Source organism: Neodiprion lecontei, chromosome 2 (assembly GCF_021901455.1).
Source record: "Neodiprion lecontei isolate iyNeoLeco1 chromosome 2, iyNeoLeco1.1, whole genome shotgun sequence".
In the NCBI taxonomy this organism is placed as follows: Eukaryota; Metazoa; Arthropoda; class Insecta; order Hymenoptera; family Diprionidae; genus Neodiprion; species Neodiprion lecontei.
The window spans coordinates 40216746-40240943 of record NC_060261.1 but is presented as its reverse complement, the minus strand read 5'-3'; the positions used below and the strand labels follow the sequence as shown (position 1 = coordinate 40240943).

Sequence of the window (24198 nt, the reverse complement as noted above, 5' to 3'; positions counted from 1 at the left end):
GCGGAGGTCTGATGCGTACGTATACCTATACAAAGCTACATTCACCGGATGTATAATATTCGTATTACGACAGTCAATTTTTGGTAAATTAATAATTCTACCCTTTCGCATGTGAATGATTAATTGATTTCCGCTCGGGTTTTAAGCATATGTTGACTGTATCAAAAAAATCGACCGATTGTTATTATTTTTTTTTTTTTTTTACAAAATGAAAATCGACAACGTTGATCGAAATAACGAAAAAAAGATGCTGTCCAAGTTTCAGCTCTTAATATTAATATTTTATACTTCCCCGTAGAGTTATTCAAGTTCCTTTGTTGACCATTGACCTCAAATAACTTTTGAAATAGTAGATTTATCATAAAACAAGTATACTTTTTTGCGGAACGTTCAATTCCCTACAAAAGTTCGTTCCAGTCTTATCGGTATGCCGATGCGTTGACGAGTTATGAAATTCCAAGGATTAAGAAAAAGAAATGTTGCTACAATATTCAAATGGGAAATACAAATTTCCAATCTGTCACAATATCGACGTACGATAAAAGAAGAAATGTTCTTGTTCGAAATGAAGAGAATTTTATACTCTTATCCTCTTTTACGTACGTCAACGTATATCTATTTTATTATAACCACGATGCATACGAACTTTTTCTTCTGCCGCGATATGAAGTATACAATTATTGTGTAATTATAAATGATTCGTACGCAAGCCAGTGTGATATACATTACAATAACGTACAGGCAGTAATCTTTAAACGGGTATAATTGCCGTACACCGACAATAATAACAAGTACAATAGACGTGAGGATAAAAATGGTAACATCGAGAATTGCAATCAAGACTGGAGCGTAGGAAATCTACTTAACCTGTTATTCGCTCCCTGGGAAAGAGAAGAAACGAAGAATGAGAAGGAAATAAGAAGAAGAAAAAACGAACTCACAGAGCTTGCGGTTTGCAAGCCGTCTTATATTAGTGAAAAAATTATTTCCACGCACGATTATACGCGCTTTGCTGCAAGAAATATTCTGCAAAATAAGAAAAGGTTGAAAAAAAAAAAGACTCATCGGTCAAAGTCTAAAAATATAATTCAGGTTGCTGCTGCATTAAAAACCGCAGCATCGCCGGCATCACCGACATATATGCATGTATATGTATATACGTATACATACACCTAACATAACCCGTATCTCGTCTATACATCGTGTAACATCCGGCTATAAACATCACGTAATAAAATTCTGACCGTAGATAATATTGTCATGTATATATATATATGTATGTATATATATGTATGTATGTACACCATAGGACTGTAATAAAGAATTTCCTTCTTCGCAGATGACGCGAGAAATTTTCTTCTCCTCAGAATTGTCGAGCTATTTGTGAGAAAAGGATTAGAAAATCAAATTCAAAATCAAAGAAACTGATAAGAATGGAAAGGAAGATATTGAATTTCTCTCATCTCTGCCATGTGTTTAATTCAATGACAAAGCGACTCGCTTCCGGCGTGCAGTTGCAGTCGAGGAAAGGAGGAAAGATGTCAGAATGCTTTTACCTTAGATGATAAGTAAGGAAATAATTTATTATTTATAAGTTCGTGTACGTAACGAGGTGCGTACGTGGAAAGGAAAAAGAGGAATATGAGAATAATGTCGACAAAGTTGTACAGTGAAATTTCTCAAGTAAGACGATAAACAAAAAAAAAAAAAAAAAATAAAAGACGTAGGAATGAGTAATAAAAGGAAAAGAGTATCGTCAAAGAGGATAATCGCCGTTGCGGTAACGAATGACGGTGAAACGGATGACAGTGATGTGATGGAGAAGTTGAAAGAAGGAAGGAAGGAAAGAAGGAAGAAACGAACGAACGAGAAGCGGCAAGTAAAACGAGCAAACACTGAACAAGAGTCACTGCTCCGCGCATTCCTTCGATTCAAGTTCAAGGCGACGAGAGTGTAGGTAGGTAGGTAGGTATAAGAGAAGAACCGCGAAGCTGTGATCGAAGAGAGTAAGAAGAAATTAATAAGCGAGAAGGAGGAGGAAGAAATAACACAGGCGTAAGAAGAAACAAAAATTCAAAATTACTATGGAAAGAGTCGGAAAAAAAAAAAATAACTATAGTATAGAGACTCGTGCGGAGATGAGGAAACAAAAAAATACAGTCGTTAAATGAATAAATATGTAATAAATGAACATGACAAGGAAAATGAAACGTCAGACTCTGCAATGTGTAAACACAGAAACGGAAAAATTTAATCCTTGCGAGAGTTGAAGAGAATAAGAATTTGAGATTGACTCGGTTCCTTTTCTTTTTTTTTTTTCCCATTATTTCCACGTCTTGCTTCACACGCACAGATCAAATTTGGCCCTCAACCGTTTACACGGCCTGTGATGATGGGTTTATTCCACTCGTGCCATTCATTGCACATGAGAGTGAGGAAACAACTTCTGAGGCTATATCGAAAACCAAGTTGAAAAGGTCAAACTGTTGCAAGCTCTTCCAGGAGTTCATCAAATAATCGACAAATAACCATTCTCCACCTTCCTGCCGCTCTATTCACGAGACAGGAAATTCTTAAAATTATTATACGTAGTTACGTATGAAATTCTGACGAAATTCGGTCCGTGAATAAACTCGAAACGTTTCAACACATATAATTGGTTTGAAAATACTGATCAATATATTGCAATTATTATAATTCTCCCGCAACGTTGAAGAGTAATTTTATCGAAATGTAATTAGTTCGTAGATAAAACACTACACGGACAGGATCTCCCGAACGAATTAACCGTCGCACTGTAAACTAATAGATCGTTATTACTCGAAAAATAAATAATTCATCAGGGAGTCCAATTAACGTTCTTTCAAACTTTACGTGTTTACAAACTGAACCTGACACACGTCTTTGTTCTCATCGGGGGGATATTACCGTGTTTCATTTCGGTATTTTTCCTCACAATCGATCAAATTTATTAATCATTAACGTCGCGTCTGGTATCCGTTACCAAATCCCTTCACCTGTGCATATATAAACAAATTATACGCTTATAATAACATAGGTTCGACTGCTAATTAACGACCACCTAATTTGGAATAAAAACCTAAAACAGGTTGAGCGTATTAAAAAGAAAATAAAAAAAAATTAAAAAACTCAGCTGAGATAAATTTTGACAGACGTATTTTTCTCGTTAAACGTTGCAGAGACGAGAATCGCTTGACGAGTCTGAAATTCGCTCGCTAAAAGCGCTTACTTACGGTCATTGTCACACACACATGCCGTACGTATAATATCCTCGTTGTTATTAATGGAGATCCTTTATCGGGTGATTCGACCAATTTGCAAACGAAAGGCGAGCGAGAGAATCAGGCTAAAAATACGCTCTTAGCTAACCCGACAGTCTGAGAGCGCTCGTGCAAAAGCAGACCGTACATATTATTTATATACATATATATAAATATATGTCAGTGCACACGGGCATTAATTATTCGGAGAAGCGGACGCAAAACTAGCAAGATTCGTGTACGTATAAATAGTTACAAGTATAAATATGCGAACGGTACGAAGAGCGAAAAAAAAAGTGTCTGGCCAAGAATAGACCGATAGACGGCGAGCCGGGGTATTTTAAAGTTGTGGGCTGGTGGAAAATCGTCATTCTTTTCGCGTTTTCTCACGGAGGATTTTTCCTTCAATGTTTCGCCTTATCTTTGTCATTAACAATCGTACACGGGACAACGCGACGCTGTTATAGGCAAGAAATTGCATATCCTAATAATTGGAGACGAGAGAGAGCTAGCGCGAATAGTTTGATAAAATTCCACTGAAAACAGCTTCGTGTGGACGTAATTTTATACTTACGAAAGATTAACCCCTATACGCTGTATAAAACAAGTTGTCACTCGAATATATTATTATTTGGCAAAATGAAATTTTGATTGTAAGGAAAAAGGAAGGGATCGTTATAATCGAAAAATTATATCACACTGAATTTTACAATATTTTTAGGTGAAGATTGACTGAGTAACTCTCGAGACACAGATATTCAGGAAAAAAGAAAAAGAAGGTATTTTATTTCAGTGAAGTTGAATTTGTGCAAGAAATAAAAATGAATCAACGATTTCTACGACATTACATCATTTATTACGGATCAAGTCAGATTATATTTTGGATGTTTTTCGTATGGAATTTACGGTGAACATGCCGTGGGGTACATTTTGATTCCGGTGTGGCGTAAGAGTTGGACTGAAATGGGGAAAAAAAAAAAACTATAAGATATGAATAAATGAAAGCTATTACAGGAACTTGATGAAAATATGACAAATGAGTAGAAAAAATATTGTACAGCTTCCGGCGGAAATACGAACATATTCATCTTTCCAAAAGCCTTGGGAAATCACTCTTACAATTTAAATGAGCCAAAAACAATCAACCGAATTCCATAAAGTAGTTCGATCCGTTTCCGAGTAATTGTATCGGACGTAAAATAAATGAAAATAAAAAGCCTTTTTTATAACTTGACGCAAAATGTGTCTGCAAGTGGAGAAAAAAAAAAAAAAAAAGAGGTAAAGGAAATTAGCCGTAGTTTCAAATCATCCGAGCGCCACGCAAAATGTGCACGAATTACACACGTGTAATAATACATATAACGTGTATATTATGTAATAATAACGTTACAATTCGTAAGGCTGGGGATGAACCGAAGGCTAAGAAGCTGCAGTTACGTCACGCGAAAGCCGCGGATGATCGCCGAGATGACGATGAGACTATACGGTGAGTCACCTCCTCGTGGGTTTCAATGTTACATTATTATATGTATACCTACGCTCGAGAGGAGCCGGGAGGGAATGTAATTTGGTAATTTAGAAACGTCGGGATTATTGGATAATTGGTACGGTGACGAGCAATTCTGAAAATAAACCGACTCGCCTCGTAACTCGATTATAAACGGCCAGGCGTCGTTACAGACACACACACATATATGTATATATATATATTATTTAATAATAAAATTATAATCAAATTTCAATCGCCAGACATGACTTCCTTATATACATAAACACGAATTGAATTTACTCGGCAAAATTTTCATCATATGCAATATCTATGTTCGGTTTGTATACCGAGAGAAATTTTTAGTTCCTGTTACCGGTCAGTCCTTAACTATTTTCATTTTTCACCACAATCGACAAAATATAATTCTAGGTAGAAAATGAAAATTAGTTTTCTAGCTGTTACCGGAAAGTTTAGTATCCGTTACTGTTCTTTCTCATTACGATCGCCGTTGCTAGATCTTCTTGCAACCGTTGCGAAAATTTAACGCTTGTGCAACGATAAATTGACGTTAAAGCCTTGTTTAAATAAAAAAAGTACGGTAAACCGAACAAGCTGATTTTGCGTTGCAATTACCAAAAAAGGATCGACGATATCGCAAAATGGTTAGGCGTACCTCGTTTTTCGTAATTCCAACAATATTCAGACAGTTCTTTCAACGATACCTGTTTTACTGAATTTTTCCAGTTACTATGACGAATGAAATGTTTCTCAGTGTATGTCACAATACCTCGCGATCTGTAATACCGATAGTAACGATGACAATATTTATTAGAGATCTGAACTGCACAAGGTAGAAGAAGCGGTAATCTTTCGGGATGAGAATCGTATTGAAGTTAGCAACGTTATCGTAAGGATTGAATGATGAGAAAAAACAGTTTTCGTAATTGTCTGAAATTCGGTAAGCCCTTATAAAACAAAATGCACTAATATTTCGAAATCAATTAAAAAAATGGTGTTTTTTCGCCCGATGTTTCGTAACGGCACAACGTCACCGACTTCAACCCTGTAGATGAGAGCTAGACGACATCGACCGGCGACTGTAACGCCGCTTAGAGAACGTGACACGTTTTCCTCGCGTCGAAATAATAAGTCAATTAAAAGCCCACGTTAATTAAGCTGATTTTACCGTCGGTTAAACCTGCCGCAAAGTGTTCTCTTCGTCACTACCGTCGTCGTCGTCGTCGTCGTTTCTCCGGACGTACGCATTTAAAACGTCACCTAATTCCGAATTGCAAACTAATTAAAACACGACATGCCAATCAACAAGAAACTCTCGGCGTTCTTGTATTTTTTCTCCAATTAATTCGTTACTTCTCCTCCACAGGTTAGTAGTTAGGGTTGGGGCCCAAAATTTGTAGGGATCAATATCATTATATATTGTAGGATCAAAAAAAAAAAAAAAATAATTAATAAACCAGCATATATAAATTTGAAAATTCGAAAATTGTGCAAAAATATGGTATTTATTATTATTATGCTATATTGAAAACATCAATTACGATTCTTATAATCATCATTGTTTACTCAACGCCACCATATTCAATGCAATAATTGAATCTATGTTACATGACCCTGTTAAATTCCCTTTCTCACCTGCAAATTTTTGATACTTAGGCCTAAAGTGTGACAATCCTGTAATAAATTATCGATAAAAAGTACCGATTTTTGACCAACCAACCTGTTGCACTGTTCTTATTTTACATTATTTGGATATTTTTCATTTTTCATTTAGAAAAAAAATAAATCGAAACTGAATAATGAAACCGCGATCGCCGCGTCAACTCGGTTCACGAGATTACTTTTTCACTGATACACCGCGTCTGATACGCGTGTATTATACATATATTCAAAGATAAAAAGATTATTACAAAACCTAAACGTGGAAAAGTCTCCAGCCCGTCTGCACGGCTGATATTAAAATTAAACGGTACGGAATATTTTCGGAAAACTTGTCAATTTCTCCTGGAAACGTTTTTCAAGTGGGAAAATTTGTTTGCCCAACAGTTCGACGATGCACACTTTAGAAACATTTTTACCCAAGTTTTAGTAAAGCATACTTTGCATTCACGCGTGTATTTTTCTTATCCGTTTACAGTCTTTTTTTTTTTATACATTTTTGTTTTCTCACGTCATCCACTCAAGGCGCAGGTTGTGAAGATTCGATTAAACCTCCATTAAAACGATCGTGTGGCCGCATTTGCCGCCGTATAAACGCGTCCAAATCTCACAGCCAATCTCATTTATAGATATTACATGTACCACATTCCAATCTCGATACAATAAAAGGCACCTGCGTCGATCAAATCGATTACTTTGAAATCGATTGAAATTAAATACCCCAGTAACGTACACAACAAAGTATATGTACGTGCCTTTACATATATAGATAATAATCTCTTGCGTTATGTAAATTACAATTACGTCCGCGTCTGTGCCGCGTGAAGACGAAATAAAGATAGAAAAATCTTGATACGAGAAAAAAGAAAAGTGAAAACGAGAAAAAAAAAAGCAAGAAAAAAACTAGGAAATAATATGCCAAAAAGAAAAGCAAACGATATATCGTACAGGAAAGAAGAGGTAATAAGAAAAATGAAACTCACAGAGAGCGAGATAAGGACTCGAGATAACGCGCGTGTGATATATCATGTATATAGTAAAGTATTGATATACATATATACATATATATATATATAACGACTAACAGCGGTGCTAGTTAGTCGAGCTGCGATGTCTTCACAGCTGCCCGCGATATGTGTTTTAAAACTTTTATACCATGTGAATATGGCGATGACGACGAGAATGAAGAATAATTTTTACAAAAGGACAACAACACTTAACACGAACAACACGATTGCTGCCTGTAAACCGAATTTTACATATACGTCATTTATTAATCTAATAATAACCTGCGTGTGCAGTATTTTAGTTTCACGTATGCTTACATGTATACGTATACACATTAGGGTGGTTTAAAAGAAACAAAAGAAAAATTTTTCTTTCACCCAAAGTACCCTTCGAAAAGTCAGTTTTTAGCCTTAAACGAAGCCTCGTGAAACCGGAAATCGGTAGCAAAATTATAAAAGGTGCCTCGTAAGGTTTGAATTTTTCAAACGCTCTTACAGAAATTGGGAAGCTGTTTTTTGTATCAATCTATGATCAAATTTTCAAAAAAAAAAAAACGTTGAGACCATTGCACACCTAAAAGTTCATCTTATATTCGATACGAAAGTGCATAAGCATCTTCATTCATTTATTCAATGCACTCAACTTGTTACTAATACGCGTATATATGATATCATATGCAACGGCGAAAATTCAATCGTAAATATTCGTCGCGGTTTCGTTTTTCCGAATATCGATTCGTATTCGATAATATTGAATTATATCATTAAGATTAAAGTTAAGAGTCTGTAAACGAATACGTACGTGTAATAAAATCAGCGGCAAAAAAAAAAAAAAAAAATAACAAAAATCCCAGTTAATAATTGGCCAAATGAAGTTTCTTATCTCTGCAACATCTTATCGCAGGTACTTAAAGGGTCACCCTGGTCAATTTCAACGTTGTCGAACATATCCCCAGATATCGAAGTCGACGTACCTAAAACGCGAAAACGAGCTTAAAAGCCCCTTTCCATACACAATTCTGATCAAAAACGCTCCAAAGTATTTTTATTCGAGGTATAAATAAACAAACGGCACGGATTCTACGAAATGGCAATAGTAAATTCGTAGAATTCATGCCATTTCTTAATTTCTGCGTCAAATGAAAATGTATCGGAGTATGTTTGTTGGGAATTGCGTACAGAACGAGGCCGTCGATCCCTTGTTCGCGATTGAGACACGTCAACTTCGATATTTGGAGATAGGCCACCCCCTCAAACGACGATAAAAAAGCCTTGCCGGATTCTGCCGCCACCGGCATCGTCGTGTAATAGGTACATAAAAGTGCGTACACACAGAGGCCGGCGGCAAACGTACACGTACGTAAAACTAACGAGAGAGCTATTATTAGCTAATGAATGTCGGTGTGTAGGTCAGCACGAGGGATCGAGAGCTAGCCGCTAGCTGCGCTCTCTGCTACCTATTTACACGAGAAAGAGAGAGAGAGAGAAGGAAGAGAGAGAACGAGAGAAGGAAGAAGAAGAAGGTGAGGCGTGGGTGGAAACGGAGTGGTAAATTGGCCGTCGGTTCGCTGAAATACGCGGCTTTTCGTTATTTCGAGTGCAACACCGAACGCTAATTTATATCGCGTACAGACAGACGGAGAGCAGCGTAGAACGGAACAGTTTCAAACATGGATATATCTCTATTAAACGTGTAGGTGGACGACGTAAAGTCGATCCGAGCCTCGAGAGCTGAGCGAGAGATAACCGAGATAGGAGATAGAACGAGGGGGCGGATAAATTATTGACTCGATGCAAATACGCTCGTTTATACGCGTTTCAACGCGAGCTCCCGCATGGCGCGTGTTTATCGTACAATATATATACGAGTATATCTTATACACGCTACAATTGCGCAGTTGGTAATTAATTAAATCGCACAGTGTGCGTACTATTGTGCGGAATGATTGTGAATGAATAGATGTACCGTTTCCATACTATACATTGTACAAAACATTGCGTAGCGAACAAAAAATAAGGAAGAAAAAACAGAGAACAATTGTGCGAGCGATTTCGTTTTGGAAAAATGTACACATATGCGTATATTCAAATTTGATCAGTTCACGATCAATGCGCAATGTATAGGAATAATGATAGCTTAAATTATGCATATATTACACATTCGACTTGTAGTAGTTGAATTTTCGAAAATCTCAGTATCGCAATTATTCCCACGCCGCGTATCCAGTACGCGCAAAATGCCGGAGGCTCAAAGTCTTTTGCACGTGATCACCTTATGTGCAGTTTGCTGCACGAGCGCCGATGCAAATACGGTAAACAATAAGCCGGCTCTCTCTATCTCGAATGCGATAAATCTAAATATTACAATTACACCTGCGCGCAAAACAGGAATAAAGTAAAAAAAAACAAATTCTAATACGGGAAGAATAAATTGTTGACAACGATCGAGAGAACGTGTGAATATGAATCGTTGTAACATTAAAAAGTGGAGAAAATTTGAAACGATTCGTTTCAATCGTACTTCTTGCCTATATACATATATATATATATATTTGATGTGGTGTTCGGGAACATTATTAAAACGCATGTGACATACAATTATCCGACAGACGCACAAGGATATTTGATGAAAAATTGAGTTATACGGTGGGATCGCTTTATTTAAACTGGTAAACTTATACGCCGCAACGATCCTCTGCCTCGGAAGATTGCACATAGTAACGTATAATCGCGTAGTTGACGTGGAAGAAAAACATTGCGGGAGATTCTGAATATACCGACAAACATGTAACATGTATAACAACCGATACGTGGACACGCCGACGCATGCGCGTATCTGCTGGTGTAAAACAAGTATACGCGCGTGTGTGTGTATATATATATATATATATACACGCACCGGTTATTCAAAAGAATTCTAAAAATATCGGACACCCACGATAAAACATCTCTGCAGTATTTCTAAAATTACAACAACCCAACCGGATCTCGGAGTAGAAATATGCGTATAATATTTTTCGACCTCGGTTGGTAAAGCGTGAAATTCGCTGAGGAAAATCCAACTCTAATCCAACTCTGGATCGTAGATTTTCTTTCTACCTTGTCGTATAACCTGGTATTTCTTATCCGTATATAAAAACAAACCTACAGTTTACGCAACGTTCCTTCTTTGTTTTTTAAATAAAATCGCCACCAATCGCACGCGCGTATGTACCTCTGCATTTCATTATATATTAATACATACATATATATATACATACGCACACACACGCACACGCGGATAGATACGCGCATGTAACAACAATACGTACCGTACGACTCTTTATGGTTGGCGTTCTCGATCTATAAATAGAATCAGCTGCACGTCTATGCCAGCGAGTACAGTATCATTTGTTTCACTCGAACCGATAACGCTCGAGTGTCCGATAAAACGGCGAAACCCTGCCGTTTCTATTATATTCTAGTGTACATGTCGGTTATAAGGCGGATATGCTCGTCGCGCCTACCTAGGCTACCCGAACTATACTTTACGGGGTTTTTCTTTTTCCCTTTTTTTTAGGGGGGGGGGGGGGGAGGGGGGGAGATTTGAAACGTCAGAGTGAAAATCGATGAGACATTATAGGTAAATATTGAATAAATTGTATTTCAGATGAAAAAAAAAAGAGTAAGAGGAAGAAGTTGTGTTTTTAAGCGTATTTAGTTCTGAAACGTTCCGAAAATTTTCAATTAATAACCAAAAATTCAGTGCTCGATTCTGAATCCTCTTTTTACGTAACAACAAAGAATTTCTCGTAATTTTTTGAGAATTTTTCGACAATTCTCGGACCGTTCGAACAATGTTTCAGTTGAAGAAAAAAAATTAAAAATGCCGAAGATGAGTAGAAAAAAAAAATTCGGCCCATCGTGGAAATAAAATTAAATAAAATACAGTTGTTAAGAGTTTTTTTCTTGAGGATTTTAAGAAAGTTCATTTTCAAAATCACTCTCAATATTTGCAAATAATTGAACAGTGAAATAAAAAAATTTTTTCAAAAAATTCTGGACACTGTTTCGGAGTCGGAACAATTGCAGAATAAATTCTGAAGAAGATCAAAAAATGGTGAGGATGAGACGTTGGTCGGAATCGAATGGAATTTCTCATATGTAAATCCCATATTAGCGCGAATCTAATCGGGTTCGTATATAAGGTACAAGGTACGGTATTTTCGAGGTCGATGCAGCGTATACCACCTTGCGATATACGCCGCAAGGGTAGAAAAAAAAAAATAAAATAAAAAATACGGAAAACGAATTCGAGAACGTCGACGCCGCGTGACGATCTTACCTCTAGGGCATTAACCAATTCGGGTCTTCGGACAGACGGCGATTTGAAAACAAGTTAACGGTATCTGTAAAGTGATGAATTCTATACCCGCCGGATTATACATGTAACCGCGTGCAGCGTTATTTTAATTTTAATTTATGTAGGTATGTGAATGCCAGACGGTCGAAATTAGACAGGAATTCAAAACGATCGCTTACTTCACGTACATTCAGCGAGAGAATTAAAATGAACGGAGATTTTTAGTTTTCCTTATTCTTCCTGCAATCGTTGTACGAGTATTATTTCCATTGATTTATGTATATTTAATAATCCCTTCTTATTACATCAAGCTACGTTGCATGTGTCAAAGAAAATTGAAAAATTCCATACGTCATGGAAAAGTTGGCTAATTTCTTTGTTTTCATCGTCTCGTCCAATTCGACCTAATCGAACACGATAATATTTCTCTCTTATCCAAGAATGGAGAATTTTTCACGAAAACATCCTCCTCGACAGGCATCGCCAATTAAACCGCATCTCGTTACTTCTATACGAAATAAATTTATTTCTCCGCAAAGACAAGCACAGACACACAAAATACATAATAAACGCATCGGGGCGTACGCATGTATTTAAACATTACAACTATCCACGTGTAGACCGTACAGTTTGCCGATTTCGTAAACGCGCAAATTGCATTCGAATTCACGGATGCTTTTTTCTTCACGTACCATACGTAAGTGTACGTACACGGTAATATTCGTTAACAATTTCCCTTGAGTCGCTGGTCGTTTGATTGATTTGAATTTTGATCAAAAAAGAAACTAGTTTCAGTTTTATTTCAAAAAAATACTAAGCCACTGGCAACCTATCAATGAACATTACCCGGTAAATTGACGATACATTATACCGGGAGGACAGGCATACGCGTAACAAAAAATAACGCCGCGACGTATGAAATGTACGTACGTACATGCATACGTATACGTATACGAGAATAGAAAACGAGGCCAAAAATACAATCGTTAGGTCTAGCCGGCAATGATATTTCCGTCCCATGCAGACCTCCCTTCTCCACGTCTTTTACGAAACGTACACACACACACTTATATGTATTTACATTTCACCACCGCGGTTGTTGCCCGATCGGATTTATTTATTTTTTCGTATTTTAAATGTTCGCTTTCTCCCCCCCACCCCCCCACCCCCGAAGTTCTACCCTATTTTTCTCACCCCCGATTTGATTCGAGTGTATTCGATATACATGTACATGTATACATATAGTGTACAGTACATACCCATAGTCGCAAAACGCATGATCACATTTTTACAACATATATACCTGTTTGTGTATAAAAATTGAAACACGCGCACCAATATACGAATTGTAACTTACGTGTGCAAATTCTTTTCGACCATTTTTTCCTCATGCATAAGGTATCGGATTGGTTTTTTATTTTCAGCTTTTCTCGAATTTTTGACTCGGCCGCTCGCCCCTCAGATCGGTTTCACACAAATGTCGCGTGACCGATTGTTTGAAAGAAACTTTGTTACTGTGAGAAATCTGTGAGCATTGATTCTAATATTCCGTGAAAAAAAAATATTCACATCGCCTACGAAGCATTCTGCGTCAGCTGTATCCAATTAGAATTTGACTCTTTTTTTTTTGTCTTCGATGTCGGCGGACGATTGACGTAAAATCCTCCGTCAACGACGCCGATATTTTTATCAAGCATCGGCGTCAATGCTGATCGAATTTTTACAATTATTCATGTTTTTTTTTTTTTTCAATTATCAAGTTTCACGATCAAATCTATGACCCCTGAGAAAATTCACTCAACTTTAACGAGGTCGATTACAAAATGCCCAACTTTGGGGTGACGATTACACAATCCTCGTACCTCTACGGACCCCGATGACAAGAACAATTATCCTCTACGCATATTCGCAATAACCAACCGTTTCGTCAACGTCCGTCGAGATATACCAACGTATTCTGAAATTATTTTAACCAACGTCAGACCGTACTTTTGTGGATATTTGTATTTATTTGTTCAAAAGCAATCTCTGCAAAAGCAAAAATTGTCCAAAGCAAAGAAACACCCCAACGCAACATACGCACAACGTATAATATTCTATTATACAAACGCTCTGCCAACTCTAAGACGAATGATGCGAATGCAATTAGCGCGATCAAGTTTGAGGGTGGTGGGTAGAAGAACAAAAACAACAACAACAATAATAACAACAATAGCGATAACGACAAGCAATCGTAGAAACGATGAGGCGAAGCTAGTTTTTGCCTCGCCGACATGCGACAACCGATCGCACGCGCGTGTTTGCGTAGATCGGAAAACGGCGTCCGATCTCGCTTTCGAGCCAGTAGTTGGTAACGTAAGTATACCTCTGCCGGTGGTAGCTTGTATTTCTGGCCGTTGGCCGACTCCTAACTTTAGCCCGTAACTATATATAGGATGACATTTGTGTACACTAGGTCCTATGCCCTCGGCTTCTAACGTCAAACCAAAAATGAATCCGTTCTCTCCTCTCTCTCTCTCCCTCTTTTTCCCTCTCGCGCCAAATAGAATCGAATCGAGTGTACAATTATTAAATAATCCTTATCTACCCGATCAAGCACTTATTTCACGAGGTAGATTGGGCGCTGAAACGTATGCACGTGCAATGTCTTGTATAGAATTCAGTTTGAAATATTAGAATGATAAATGTTTGCGCTATATTTACGAAAATCTGCGCGCACAAAGAATTGCGCAACACCGCGATTCCCTGCACGGCTATCGTACATATAATCCGCAAGTTTCGACCTTACAGATTAACTTCGTACCTAAAATCTTTGAACAATTTCTTCCTTGTAATAATAATAATAGTTATTATTGTTATTATTATTATATGTGACATGTACATTTCATTTATATTTCTATATATATACACATATAGATGCATGTATGAATGTATCTTGAACCTTTTGGAGTAGGTGGACGATAACAGGACGTGCGTGTGATTGCGAACAGAAACGTGACAAAAAAAAAAAAAAAAGTGAATAACAATATATAATATCCATTTTTTTCGATTTTTACCAATTACACCCATCATCCAACAATATTGTGAATCTCGTAGCTGCATGTACAAAGGAAAGAAACTGCCCGAGGTATAAGATACGAGGTACGTGCACGAGGTGTTTTCTCTTTGTTTCAAACAATTGTTACTTGATTCGGCAAGACAAAAAAAAAAAAAAAAAAAATACCGGTAGTAAAAACAATAATTTGTGACGTCAAGTGATGAAACCACATTTATTTGAATAAACAAAAATATATCCTTCGACGTGTTCGGTAAATTGAACAAATTTTTATTTTGTTTAATTTTGTTTTCGAGCGAGTATATGCATATTCATGATACACCGATGAGAGATCAAAAGATGCACGCATTGTACAGCGTAATTCAGTAATCAAATATACATTATATATGTATGATAATATACGCAAGCGTGTGTGTGTATGTATATATGCATATATATATATACATATACAGGATAATCGAAAGAATGAAGTCGGCTTCTCCGCATCCCAGAAGGGATCCGATATACGTATATATGTACCTGTGTACGAAATTCTATACAACGAGTTTGCCTGTACAAAGTGTGCACAGACGATACACGGTTGTTTGCCGGAATCGATGCATGTATATTTTCTTTATGCATATAAACTGGTTATTATACGTACTTTCACAGAGACACGCGCGGATACGCACGCAAACAAACGCATGATTTACATGTTTCCATGTAGACAAGTACACGCTGCAACCGGAAGTATAATCATGGCACGTTGGTCCGCACGATAAGTTGACTCCACGTGCAGGGTAAAATTATATCCACATGCACGTATTAGGGTGTTCCTTATTTGAGGGTAGGATAAAATTTTCATTCGGACGCCCCAAAATTTGTTGGAATTCGTTGAAAATGAAAATGGATGTAAGGTTTCAAGTGTTTTTCTGAGCCCTCCGAAAGTTTCAAACGTAAAATACACGTAGTTTTTATATAATCAGTTATTTCGTTTTGTATGACTTTGGTATAAATTGAGGGAGCGATTTGATAATTGGCAGATTAATACGCATATGATACAGATCGGAAGCCTGAAAATAGTCTGTTATGTCAGAGAGAGGGATAAGATATACAGATAAAGAAATATTGAAAATATGAAGTTTTACATCTATCTATCTTATCTATATATATATATATATATATATATATAGATAATAAATTTTTATTGCTCTACAGTCCATGTCCATTGATAAAAAATTACTCGAAATTTTTTAACTATATGTGCTTTTTCGCAATTTAATCCTTATATATATATATATATATATATATATATATATAAAAAGCACATTTATCACGATTTATTTGTAATAATAATTTCCAATATTTTTATATAGTATATCACGTAAATAAAAATTCCAAAATCAATCACAAGCAACACGTTGCGAGAATTTTGTTTATTTGTTTCGTTTGTTTGTTTCTTTCTTCCTTTCTCTCAGCTTTTAGTCAGTCATATCAACGATACATACCTAAATGATTGGTATGGTGCATATTGTAGGTAGCACCATAGTCCATATATGCCTTTCGTCCTGGACCGTCTTAACGATATATTTATATCCAGGGCAAGATTCGCGTCGTCACCAAGTAACATCCAAACGGCAAAATTATCACGATTTCAAAATCTTTTCTTTCTTTTTTTCCTCCAATTATTTATCGATTTTGTTTTACTTATGTTTTCACACTCGATGATTATCGTTATTATTTATGTTTATCGTTATACTAATATCACTTGCACGAAAAATCACACACTATGATATCGCATGTACATATACAATATATGTATACGTGTTATTGTATAAGGGTGCAGATGATGGATTATTGGACAGTATTAATTTGTTATTATTTTTATTTCATCTTTAATTCTCTTTTATCGCGATGTCAGAAATAACGAAAATAACGAAAATAACGATAACAACGACGATAACGATAGTAATCCTGCGCACTAAAATCGATTTTAATCGCGAGTTACGAGGGGCTGCGCGATTGTTTTAAAAGAGGTGTACGAAGGTTGCAATTTGTACGTGTACTGTGTAGGTATATTTTCACATTACAGAAACTTACACCAGGCCCGGTGTATTCTGGTTAATAAACGTGCGATCACTGGATACGCGAAAATTCAGCACAGAGATCGGAGGCTCGATCAGGCCGAAACTGGCGGATATCTAGAAAGAGAACAAATAAAAATTCGTTAAACCACAATAAATCTGATCGAGAACCACTAGCTGTATTGCATTCGAGGAAGCCTGTGTATTATTACGCGTGACGCCTACGCGATTGCATTCTGATAACCTCAACCCTTTCAGGGGCTCGTTCTTCGTTTGCATGAGACATAAAAATCATCGGTGAACTGTAGATTTTTGAGCTCGCCATTTTTATCAACATCAGATTCGGATTCAGCGCGTCAAAAGCCTGCGGGAAAGTATAATTTGGTTTATGCAGGATCTGAACCGGAAGTCAAGTCTTTAACCGCCTGTATTATCGGACATGCAATTGAATTTGTTCAAGAAAATGACTCGTTGAGTTAAAAAATAAAAAAATAAAATAAAAACATCAAGAACGCTTTCGATCAAGAATTTTGATATTATATCTAGCTATATTTTGAATATTTTGTGACTGCCGTTCACCATATTGGATCCGGAATTTTGATTTTTCAAACTTTTATACCGGATTCGTAATCAGCGAGATCAAAAACTTCAGAATATGAAATTTGTTTTTAATCCAATGAAAATTGTCTTCCGAGCCAATTTTCTTCTTCTTGTTCTTCTTCTTCTTCTTCAAAAAAAAAAGAAGCATTTTCGCACATTGATTGTTCGTTAGCAAATTGTTGTGAAATTCTCAAGCCGAAACACCTAGTGAATTACAAAATAAGATGGCGTATAATAGGAGTCTGAGAAATTTAATTCCTTGCATATCGGTGCAAAAATATTCCCATAACGCTAGAAAAACTAAAAATAATCTGTCGTTGCGTGTATGCACGTATGCAATACCGTCCCTGAAAGGGTTAAGTACAAAATTTACTTAATATATTTTGATAATATCTCCCCGAATGTTTACATAGCTAGTTAACAAAAATCCGCCTTTTTTCAACTCGTTCTTTTTTTTTTTCAATCCGCTTGTCCAGAAAACTGTTGTGTTTAGAAATAATTACCGTGAAACAATCGCGAAAGTATAAGTTTTCACCTGTTCGCGCACAGTGTTCATGTACGCGAATCCCTACGCATGCCTATATTGTCAAATTTGGTGCCCTAACCTTCGTGCGAGTCAAGGTTACAAAGCACAAATCATTTTTATAGGTTGTTTCTTTTTTACAACACACACACACACACGCACGCGCGTATATGCAAAAAAAAAAAAAATTTTTTTTTTTTAAAAACGCGAAGGTGTACGCAAATATACGCATCGTGCAATATTGTACGCATATACGTATGCGTATAAATATACACGGTCAGACGGCGCGTCGTTAAAGATTTTGAAATAAAGTTGTCAGCACCGTGACATCTGCGGCTTGTAACTCGACATCTTGCTTACGCAAGAAAGATGAAGAAGATTACGAAAATGAGAAATCAAACAATTATGACAATATGATTAGTTTACATATATATAACATATCTATATAAAGAAAAAAAAAAAAAAACATCAACGACAATTTCTTCTATTCCGTCTAATGTTACACTCGGCGCCCTGCGAGAATGAATATTGTCGGAACAACGGCATAGCGAGCAAATAATTATACTGCGTATATTTGTATGAGTAAACGAAGTAAGGAACAAACATACAAACTAACTAACTAACGAACGAAATAACAAACTTTGTTACAGTTAGAAGAGAGATCTGGCAAAGAGCAAAGACCAGCCAGCTAGCGCCGGCAGCGTTGACGCATCGAAACGCGCGTATTCGAGTTCTACGAAGAGTATCGTTATCAGCTGATAATAATTAAGTACTTATACACGCAACGTGTACAAGGGACCAACCGTCGGGCAAACGAGCATGAAACACGCGGTTCAACTGTACGTGTATTCGTACTACGTAGGTATAATAATACATACAAAGCAGAATTGGAAGAAACTCGCTCCCAAGTCGCTGGTGCGTTGCGGTATTTATAAATATACAACTGCAATTGTAAATTCGAGGGATAGAAATACAGCTGAAATAGGTGAAAACGAAGCAGGTGAAACAGGGAGATTAGAAAAACAATTTTTTCGCGATGCTTTTCGTCAACGTGAAAAGGGATAAGAATATGCGAAAAGAAAGAATGAAAAATATTGTCGTATACAAATATGCATAGAAAATTCGGCCTGTAAAAATTTGTGTTACATATTTTTTACCGCAATCTCGTTATAAAGTCAAGTCGAATATTTTACCAATGACTCCAGAATGGAACAAATTATATGAATCTAGTGCCGACAGATAGAAAATTGATCGTATCGTCAGCGATCGTAAGATTCGTTTCGGTTTTTTAAAGTCGTTCTATTGAAGAGTGCTGTTAAAAAATTTTGAAAACAAAGCATGAATTTTTTTATTCTTCCTTTTCCTTTCGTGGCAAAAGTATTCTTACATTCGCCATAGTATAAGGAGATGAGAGAATCGATCGTGTTCGATAACGGATGCTTAATTGCCTGTACAATGTACATATACCAACTCGACTTTTTATTTATTTATTTTTTTTTTTTTTTTTATCCTCTCGGATCTGTTCCATAATTGGTTAAACAATATTACTACTTTAGAGGTACGCTATCTGAATTTTTTTCAGATTTTTTAATTTACTCCTTTCGTAAATGGTTTCTTTTTCCCCCGAAACCGGTATATACATATATCATGGAAGTTTGAAGTCGGAGAAAAAAAAGGTTTGACATAAAAAAAAAAAAAAACTTGTCGACATCGTGTCACATGTCAACCTCGCAATCATTTTAGTACACGGCTAATCCTTTGAGAGTCAAATAAAAAAATAAAAATTGATTACGCCCGCAAGAAATCCCGCAAGTATTTCCGGTTTCGCCGCGAGTATCGTACGTATGTAACATCACATATCGCTTCGGAGATGGTAAAGAGTGAGAGAGAGAAAAAGGGTCGAAGGTTGGTGCAGGGAGACAGGGAGTGGGGGGCGAGATGGGGGATCATTGACCGTATAACGAATGCTTGCTGCACCGAGACGACTGGGCTACTAACACACGTCTGACGGACCGCCGCATTCTGCAAACTGTTCCCGTGACGTCGTCGTCGTCGCGCTCGACGAACGAGTCTATTTTTCATCTTCTTGCATCGTCGGCAATAAATATGCACAACAACAACGACAACAACAATAATATACTTATAAGAAAACGAACGGCGTTGATGGAACATTAGCTATGCGTCGATATTCATTTGTTTTTTAATTTCCGACTATAACTAGTTATGCGTGATACGTTAAATACACGTAAGGCAACAGGTGTTTGAAAATAAAATTTGTATTCCGTTCGTCTGCCTTTGTTGTAGTTACATACACCTCGAGAAAAAAAAGGAATTAAAAAATTAAATTACCATGCACACAACGATAATGATAATGATAACGATAATAATGCACGAATCTCAGGCACGTACGCGTGTGTATTACACAACGATAAGTGCAACCTGCGCCATTGTTCGCCGCCTCGGGTAGATTATAATATAGGATACCGGATGCAACTTGTGCATTACTTATGTACATATACGTATAGACGTATGTTCAGCCAGGGTAAAGGTATTATCTTGACGCGATAAAGTACCTACGATGCATAGAGGGGAATGAATCTCCGAACGAACGAACGAACGAACGAATGAATGAATGAATGATAAGCAGCTGTGTATAAGAGACGGTGAAGAAGTACGTCAGCGGTTCGTTTCACTTGCCGAAACATTTCGACGTACGTATGTTTGCATGTGTATGCGTATTGTATGGACGAATTGCATACTTTCCGGAAAAAGAAAAAAAAAAGAAAAAAAGAAAAGAAAAGGAAAAAAAAAAGTCTGATTCAGAGGATATGCAATTAGTCTAAATTGAATTTTTTATGAGTTAGTAGCACCAATGTTTACTGAAATCTGACGATTACAGGTTATTTTGAAAATTATTACTTTGAAAATAAAATACACGCAATTGAGAATGTAACGGAAAAACGCCGATTTTTAAATCGGGAAATCCACCGTCTCACAGGCAGGGATTAGAGTTGAGATAAAAATTTGCAAAAAAAAAAAAAAAACATCAGGAAATTGCCTTTGAATTATTTTTAGTCGATTTGGTAGGTGAATGATAAAAATTTCTTCCCAGCCCTAAATAAAGTATACTCTAGTGTAAATAGAGTATCGATCAATGTTTCAGATTTCAATTCGAGCATCGGAATATTATCGTTCTCATTTCCATCAATTCTTTTCTTCCGCAGATAAACTTACATTTTTTACGGATATATATTCTGGATGTGACATTTCGCACGACAATATCAATTAATTATTTTTAGATTAGATAGAACGCGCGTTCTTTACAGAATGATTCAATATTGATTCTGTACTTCTGTAAAATAATTACAGCGACAGTGGTAATATATAATAATGTATAACAGCTGTTGCGAAATTGAAAATAAACTTAAAGAATTTCGAATGCCGCCCGTTTCTCTCGTTTTCCATGCATACATGTATATACCATACATAACATATATAACATAAGTGTAATATAAATGAATATAGTACACAAGATATTAGGGAGATACGTTTGTGCATTACATACGTTACTATATATATATATAAGTATAAATACACACGCGTTTAGTCGGCTGAGTTGCTGTAAACAAGCCTTAGAATATAATAATTTAAAGTTTCTCTCGACGCGCGCGGTCAAGCAACTGAAATTGCGTAATATACGGCCACCGAGTATGTGTAGTAACGAACGGCAGCCTCTGCAATTAGATAGATGTCGGCGATTGCGAATAGTCGCCGTGTTTTAAGAGAGAAAAAGAAATAAATATGAAATAATACATGTCGCGTGTCTAATGATAAAAATACGTATACGCCATTATACGACCTTTGACCACGCGCGTAAAGGTAAAATGGCGTACTTTATTTTCTTCTCCCTTTGTATTTGTGTGAAAAATATGATGATACGTTCGGAAGAAAAATTTGGTAATTGAAAAATGGGCCAACCGACGGTAAAAATGTCGTAATTACTGTCGGTTATGCTCTTTCATGGGGAACTAATTAAATTTTTCGGTTAATTTTAGTGTTGACAAGCGTTTCGAGTACTTTCGACGCGAAAAATAGCCAAACGAATAAATAAATAACACGCCCTTTTACCATTTACATCAGACACGCGGTATGCAACATAAATTTACGGCAAACAGTCGGGTGAGAAATAAATATTCGTGTTTGAAACGTTGTGCCGAATTCACGAGAAAAAAAAGTTTAAAAAAAAAAATAATGAAGGAATGAATAAACCAAACAAATAAACTTCACCAGTTTCGCAAAATCGTAAGTCAATTATTGTACAACAATTAATTAATCGAGTGATATCGGGATTTTGTTTAATAACACGAAAATCGACGCACAGACGCGTACAAACTACACTTTGCTTTACGTAACGCATACGGGGGTAGATGATGGAAAAACGAAGGCTAGCGGAAAGCGCGATAAATCGAAAGACGAAAACGAATTGGATACGAGTTGTAAGAGGAGTGGAAGAAGCGGGGTAAGCACGACACTCTCATTCATCGTCGTGTAAATTGATCCCGTGACTTAGCACAGCGCTTTAAAGTGGAGAGAACGATTATACTCGAGTGACGTAATCGGAATCACTTTCGATTCACCGCATCAGTCTGCACGGAGGCGGAAACGAGAAGAAGATATCGGAATTTAATATTTTCTACTTTATACGGTCTGTTTTTCATCGAGTTTGTATAATTCAAACAACGAGAAGCGAAGTTCCAAATCAACGATGAGATAGATACTTCTCGGACTGTTTGACGCGATTCTTTCATTCCTAAGAAAAAATGATTAAATTCTTTTTCATTTGACTTTGAAGGTTTAATTGTTATACACAAATGTATATTGTTTTTTTTTTTCTTTCCCCAAAGTATCGGCATCTTTTACTCTCAATTTTCGCGAATAAGACACGAAACGAAATTTAAAAAGCTAAACAGAAAAAGCAACTCTACGTGACGGAAATCGATCGATCAAACCTTTGATTGCGAGAGTTATAATCGATATGATCGGTGGATCGTTTAACCCGAGGCTGCATCACCGGCGTCATTCCTCAGCCTCTCTTTCTTCTCGCTTCTCTTTTTCGCAGACGTCTTGGATCAGGTATAAGAGAGCCTGCGGTGAGTATATGGAAGTCGCGTACTCCTCGGAACCTGAACCATTAACGGGATGTTGAACTTGGGAGGCAGCACCGCGAGCTAAAAACGCTAACGGCGATTATAATGGTATGCCGAAGATCAAAGGGTTGAAGCCGCTGTTAGGACTTGACGCGAATCTCTCACGCGTTGTTCGCCATATAGGTTAAGTATACGCGTAACGGTATCAAGTAAGTATAATAATGATACAAGCGGGATGCGAGATTTGAGGGAATCTTTATTATTCTTCCTAGGCTTTACTCGTGCGTCATACGTTGTACAAACCGTGATATTGAAATTCCCTAAGATTTTCTAAATTTTTCACCATTATTCAACTACACGCTCTCTGATCCCTTGAATATTTTTCAACAATTTTCTTTCAAGGTATATCCGCGAGATTTTCTCGCTATTATCTTTACGATTTATTTTACTATTCTGACAATATTTTTTTTTTCTTATCCACTCTCGTTTATCACCCCAGAATACGCACCTTGACATTTACACGGTGAGGATTTCGATGGTGGTTTAGGGTTTGGGAAAAAAAAAAAAGAAAAGATTATTCAACAAATTTCTTATTACACGTAATTAAATTAATACACGTGAGTAAATTTTCTTGCAAATATTCCAGCGACGTTGTATGCGGTTGACGTACACATGCATGAATAATAAGGATTTGCAGATACGCGTTACGCTTTTACAACTATCGTACGTACGTGTAGTAAAGTATCGTACCTGTAATACCTGCACGCCCTGTGTCATAAGGTGGGTATTACTATGTCATGTACAACCGGTGACTGCAAGGAGGTGGGGACAAAGACAGACGTACATTAACGTTTGCATAATAAATACATAACACGGGCCCCGCAAACTTTCTGCCCTGATACACGGTCAGTCTTACACAAGTATAATATGTATCATACGTATGGTACGTTATACGTACAACATGACGCGGTTGGTGCCATGCCGGCTGCAATTTGGTGGCGATAAAATACCCGC

The 24198-nt window shown here is 36.8% G+C and overlaps 1 protein-coding gene across 12 annotated transcripts in view; it reads right to left on the bottom strand.

Annotated features, from left to right (window-relative positions):
* Positions 1-24198, bottom strand: part of LOC107216568 (histone deacetylase 4) — a 106313-nt gene that overhangs the window by 36620 nt on the left and 45495 nt on the right. For 2 of the 12 annotated variants that reach the window (XM_046731832.1, XM_046731833.1), the window contains one exon: positions 16339-17031. The exons of the other annotated variants lie outside the window; for them this stretch is intronic. In XM_046731832.1, coding sequence (XP_046587788.1) covers positions 16339-16384 — 46 coding nt within the window. In that variant the 5' untranslated portion in view covers positions 16385-17031. Of the gene's footprint in view, positions 1-16338; positions 17032-24198 lie in introns of those variants that run through there. 12 annotated transcript variants of the gene reach the window in all.